At 35.0% G+C, this 5755-nt stretch overlaps 1 protein-coding gene across 1 annotated transcript; it reads right to left on the bottom strand.

Moving 5' to 3' along the window:
• Positions 1-841: 841 nt before the first annotated feature.
• Positions 842-5072, bottom strand: LOC21401250 (putative zinc finger protein CONSTANS-LIKE 11). The gene is made up of 4 exons (XM_010111238.1): positions 4503-5072; positions 1906-2118; positions 1180-1529; positions 842-968 (listed from the first exon to the last, which is right to left on the bottom strand). Exons 1-4 carry the CDS (start codon positions 5070-5072, stop codon positions 842-844), a joined length of 1260 nt encoding a protein of 419 aa, XP_010109540.1.
• Positions 5073-5755: the final 683 nt, after the last annotated feature.

Raw genomic sequence — 5755 nt, 5'->3', positions numbered from 1 at the left:
AGATACTCTACTATAATTAGAAATGATAATATACTATATTATATATTATAATTATAATATGTTATATTATATTATTACATTTGTATAATTATATTATATTTCTAATAATATAATATAGTATAATTGTAACATTATAATATAAAATAATCACAATATCATTATTTTATTTTATTATATATTATGATTGTATTATAATAATAAATATTATATAACTATTATTATAATTATATATATATTATATCATTATAATTTTATATATATAATATTAAATTTTAAATGATTATATTAATATATATGATATTAGTTATATTAGCATGATGAGTAATTTTGTCAACATGAAAATATTCATATCTCATTTCATTGTATTTGTAAAAGTAGAACTAAATAAATAAATCATATTTCCTTTATATTCTATTCTATTACTATTTTCATTTATATTCTCATTACTATTCCTCCACTATAATCAAACGCATAATTTTATCCCAGAAATCACAAATACCACTTCTCTTTCTGCATTCTCTTCCTGTCTATGTACTTCTTTCTGTATAAAATTAAAAAAAAAAAAATTAAGTATTGCTATGAACAAGCGCAAAACTTCGATCCATAACAAGCCCTTTTTCTCCAAAAGAGCAAACCTGATCTACTATAGAAGATCCCAAATTACTGAAATTATTGCAGTGCTGAGTCCATTCAATTCCAGTAGCAAGTCTGCACGGAGTTTATACTTGAATGCCATGAAGATTTTATCAGCTGAAATGAGCTTTTGTTTCTCCATGGTCTTGAAATCATGATGTCTCCGAAAATGATGAATCTTTTGCTGGCAGAATCAGAAGGATATTGCTCAGAGGTCCCCTGTCACCTGAGGATCATAATCATATTCTTCGCCAGCTTTCACAAATCTGCCTTTTACTCGTTTTCTGGTATCGGCTCTAGCTTTGCGTGAGGCGTATCTTATTTGTTTTCCAAACCTGCAGATAAAAAAATTGCACCAAATCTCTTAGCAGATGGATCAAAGAAAATTTCAGGAGATAAAAGAAGATTTCACAAATCACTTTTTGTACAAAACTTTTTTTTTTTTTTTTTTTTTTGTGTCACTAAAAGAGTCTAGAGATCAAGCTAAATAGTGCTTAAAGCATAAACAACATAGCCTATTGTAGAGTAGAGAGTTGGAACGCATACGTTCGAGTTTTCTTCTTCTCCTTGTATCTCATCTTGGCTTTGTCTCTAGCTTGAGGGCAGCTAGCGTCCAAGGATGAGTCCCAAGATTCTCCTCCAAGAAAAACTGGTGTGGACATCAGACAATCTTGACGATCAGCAGCAGCACTACTTTCGCCCGTGATGTTAGAGAGTGTGAAGGACATGCTTGAATGAAGTTGGCCAGGAGCAAATCCCAGATTAACGTTTCTACTGCTATTTGGATTCATGAGTAAGCAACTGGAACTGCCATTCACTCCTTTTATTGCACTACATGATCCACCAACATGAGAGGCTTGTAAAGCCATGCAATCTTGCTGTCTTGATGATGAGGCCTAAAAAAAATACACAAGGTTTATGCACATATACCGATGATACGGATTAAAGCCCACTAATGAGAGCAATAAGATGCAGAAAAAAGAAACCAAACACACAGTGATTCACTCTCAATCTCAATGTGAGAGCTATGTCTATTTTCAGCTATCCTAGAATTTTACTACGGCCGTGAAGAAGAAAGTTACAAAGGAATCACACTTTGGGAGGAGGGCGATAATTAGATTCAACACACTCAACAAAAGAATCATAAACTTATATATGGTAAGCTATTAGTAGACTATCTGATTGGAGCAAGTTTTCTATTATGCTAAAACAAAAGGTATAGTGAAAACATTACATTGCATGAAAACAGAAGTAGGAATAGACTTTAAGAACCTCTAAAGCATTTTCAGTAGGGGCAAAGTTTTTCTCCATTAATAAGCCTTGATCAATTCCCCCATCCTCATACTGGTATCTGGAAGGATCCTGTGATGAGCAGCTACATATCTCATTACCATTTCCACAGTTCATTGAAATGTCGTTCATTTTGAGGGTTTTGCATAGTTCATTGCCATCATGAATTCTAAGATCCTCAAACTTAGGAAAACCCTGCAAGTACAGAGAAACAGAATGTGTGAATAACAAAAGGCAAAATACGAAAGAAGCTATTCAATAATTGCATCTAATTATATGGTGATGTGTAACGTTGGATTTAGTCCTACACTAGTATATGCAGCAAAAACTACTCCAAGTTACTATATATTTCTTGCTCAGTGAAACAACTTAGCTAATTGCTGCATTATCCAAAAAAAAAAAAATCATTGTTGAGAATAGTGCATGTGTGTGTTGTCTCATATAGAAAGTGGATGAAGATGTGAAATAATTTATATGCATGGAAGGACTCAAGACCTAATAGGTTAACCTTTTAGGTTAAGTTAGTCTCTTGAAATGTGTTGGGCCAATTTCACATGTGGTATCTCCCCAACAAGTGGTATTAAAGCTATGGTGAAGATTAAAAAAAAAAGAGGTCAAGATGATGTCCGGGATAAAATTTGAACATATTGAGTGGTTTGATGGAAAGAGTAATTTTAGCATCTGATAGAGTACAGTCAAAGATGTTCTGATTCAGCAGAGATTACTGAAAGCATTGCAAGGAAAAAAGCTAGAAAATATGAAAGATAAAGATTGAAGAATTAGAAGCGAAAGCGGTAAGCACTATTCGTTTAAGTTTGGCTCCTCAACTGAAATACAGTGTTATGAATGAGACATCTCCTTATGAGTTATGAAAAAAATTAGAAAAAATTTATATGTCGGAATTCCAAACAAATAGATTATAATTGAAGAAACAATTGTATGAGTTGAAGATGGATGATGAAAGTGGTGTTAGGGATTATATGAATAATTTTAATAAGTGCATAACTCAGTTGTTAAGTGTAGAGGTCAAAATTGACGAGGAAGATAAAGCGGTAATTTTGTTGGCCTCCCTACCCAAATCATATGAGACTTTAGTGACTACACTTTTAGTTGGAAATACGACATTGACTGTGGATGAGGTGTCGGCTGCTCTGTTAGAGACTACAAATATGAAAACACCTATTAGTACATCTCATAATGAACAAGTTTTAGTGACGAAGTCAGAGTCAGATGGGGGAAGGAGCAAGTCACGAGGGAGATATTATGATAAGAGAAATGATCGTTCCCAATCCCGGTCAAAGAAGAATATTGAGTGCTATTATTGTCATAAATAATGGACATATTAGGAAAAACTGTGAGGAACTGACGAAGCATCTAGAAGAAAGAAGAAGGCAAGAACCCCAAGAGACTTCAGATTGTGCAAATGTTGTTGGCGACAGGTATGATAGTGAAGATGATGTGTATTCCGTTATTGCTGATGAAAATATTTCTAACTTTTAGATTTTAGATTCTGGATATTCGTTTCATATGTGTCCACATAAAGAGTGGGTTGATTCCTATAAACCCTGTGATGTCGGTACTTTGTTGATGGCTAATGATTCTAGTACTAAAGGTGTTGGAATAAGTACTATGAGCGTGATGATGTTTGATGGAGTTGTGAGGACATTGACAAATGTTAGGCATGTTTCTCACTAATGAGAAGTTTAATTTCTTTGGGGACTTTAGACACTTTAGGTTGTGAGTACTATGTGAATGATGGTTTTATGCAAGTCAAGAAAGATGATTTAGTAGCCATGAAGGGTGAAAAAGTGAAAAACTTGTATAAACTGATTGAGACTACAGTTGTAGGTGGAGTCAAGCCAAAAAGAATCTTCTTCTGTTGTGAAAGAAGTTGCATGAGTAAAAGAGTGCAATAAGATAATAATAGTGGAAGATGATAAAGACAAGATGGTGAAGACTTGTAGCAGTGAAGATACTTTGAAGAGGAAGAAGAGAGTTTCTCGTGTTAAATTTGATGAGAGTTTAAACTTGATACATGTTTATTTTTGTTGAAGTTTGCATCGTCGGTGCAATGACAGTTGTCGAGATTGGATACCCAAATGTGTGAGTCGAGAGAATTTGAGTTAAGGTGAAAATTGTTAGGTAAGTGACTCAAATTAGTTTTGAGAAAGTAATTATTTTGTGTTTTTTTGGGTAAGTTGATTTTTTTTTTGTTTTTTGGACAATGGTCATTAGGATTTTATAAATAAGTATTTTGTGTAAGACTTTATGTGTACTCAGAGAAAAGTGCAGAGAAAAAGTGTCTTCTTTTTAAGGGAAATAGAGAAAAGTAAGGAGAGAGATAAACAAAGGTGTAAGGAGTTTTGAATAGAGAGAGAAAGAGAGAAAATTTATTGAGTGTGAAATTTTAAAACTATTAGTAAATTTTTTTCTCTCTTCTGTGAACGTAGAAATTTTTTCAAACTACATATAATTTTCTATCTTCTTTATTTATTTTTGTTATTTTTATTTCAATTTATTTTTTGCTGTATAAGTGTAGTGGTGTGTTTTTCTCACAACAACAAATGAAAACATAATACCTTGTATAGAACTGACTCCTCAACAGATAAAGGTGTTTGATTTACGCAATTCCCATCAAGCTGAACGACAGAAGATGTACCTTCCCAAGGCTCGAGCTTCAAACGAGACTCCGTATCAGTATTCAACTTGGAAGTCGCCATCTCATACGACCCAACAATTCCATCCTTCCTATCACCAATGGCACAGTTTTTTTCACCTCGAGGCCATCCATCACCAAAACCAGTACTCGGACAAGGAGGCTCGTCGAGAATCGAGGAGATTAAAAGATCAGAAAGCTCGGCCGAAGAAGGACAACCGTCGTAAAACAGCATCACTTGTCTCTTGTGCCTGCCAGCACAAGTAGTGCAGCTCCAATCACAGTTTTGGCACACGGTCATTTTCTCGTCGACGCACCAGATTATCGCTGGCTGCTCATTGCACTTGTCACACAAGAGAGACCTTTGGTGCCTGCGTGATAAAGGATTGGCAGAGTGCACGCAATTGTCACACCCTAAGCAAAGCCGAGTGTGATCCGACCTGCAATAAACCACTGCCCTCACCAAAGCACAGAACTCACATAAGGGCTCCATATATATTTTCACTTCCCTACCATTAAATTGTCAATAAGTAGTTGGTTTATTGATTATAACTCCTAACCATATGATCTCCTTCCACAGAGCACTTCAAAAACAAACCGAAAAAATGAAAATCGTGAACCACCAAAGATCAACAAGAGAGCTAGCCCGTCTGGACTCGGGTGAAACAATGTCAATCTTATGATCAAAACAGATGAAAAGGGGAAAAAAAAAAAAAAAAAAAAACAGCCAACATGGAGAAACAAAGAAAAAAAAATCATGTCTATATAATAAGAGAAAATGTTTTTGTTTAAATAGACATGAGAAGGGCGTGAAGCTTATTAAGCATGATGATGTTTTCTTATTTACTCACGTTTTTGTTTGTTCTCTCACTAGGCCATCTGGGTGTTCGCCACGTGGTAGCATGAGGGCCTAGGATAAGGATGGCCGCACGGGTGACGTAGATACGAGGTTGGTTCGCATTGTGGTTCTGGTACAGTGGGTCCTGCTTACTCGGACACTGGCCAATGAGGTGGCATAAAGGTAAATAAGAGGAAGTTCGTGGGGGATTTGTCGAGAAATTAGGTCGCAGTTAGACTCCCACGTCAGCCGAGATTTGCGCATTCATACACCATGACGTAACTCCCAAGCCAGATAAGTAAAGAACTAGCAAAAATTAAATTTATACGTACTTAAAA

Source organism: Morus notabilis, unplaced genomic scaffold (assembly GCF_000414095.1).
Source record: "Morus notabilis unplaced genomic scaffold, ASM41409v2 Scaffold199, whole genome shotgun sequence".
In the NCBI taxonomy this organism is placed as follows: domain Eukaryota; kingdom Viridiplantae; phylum Streptophyta; class Magnoliopsida; order Rosales; family Moraceae; genus Morus; species Morus notabilis.
The sequence above is the reverse complement of the archived record's forward strand: the minus strand, read 5'-3'. Positions and strand labels throughout refer to the sequence as shown.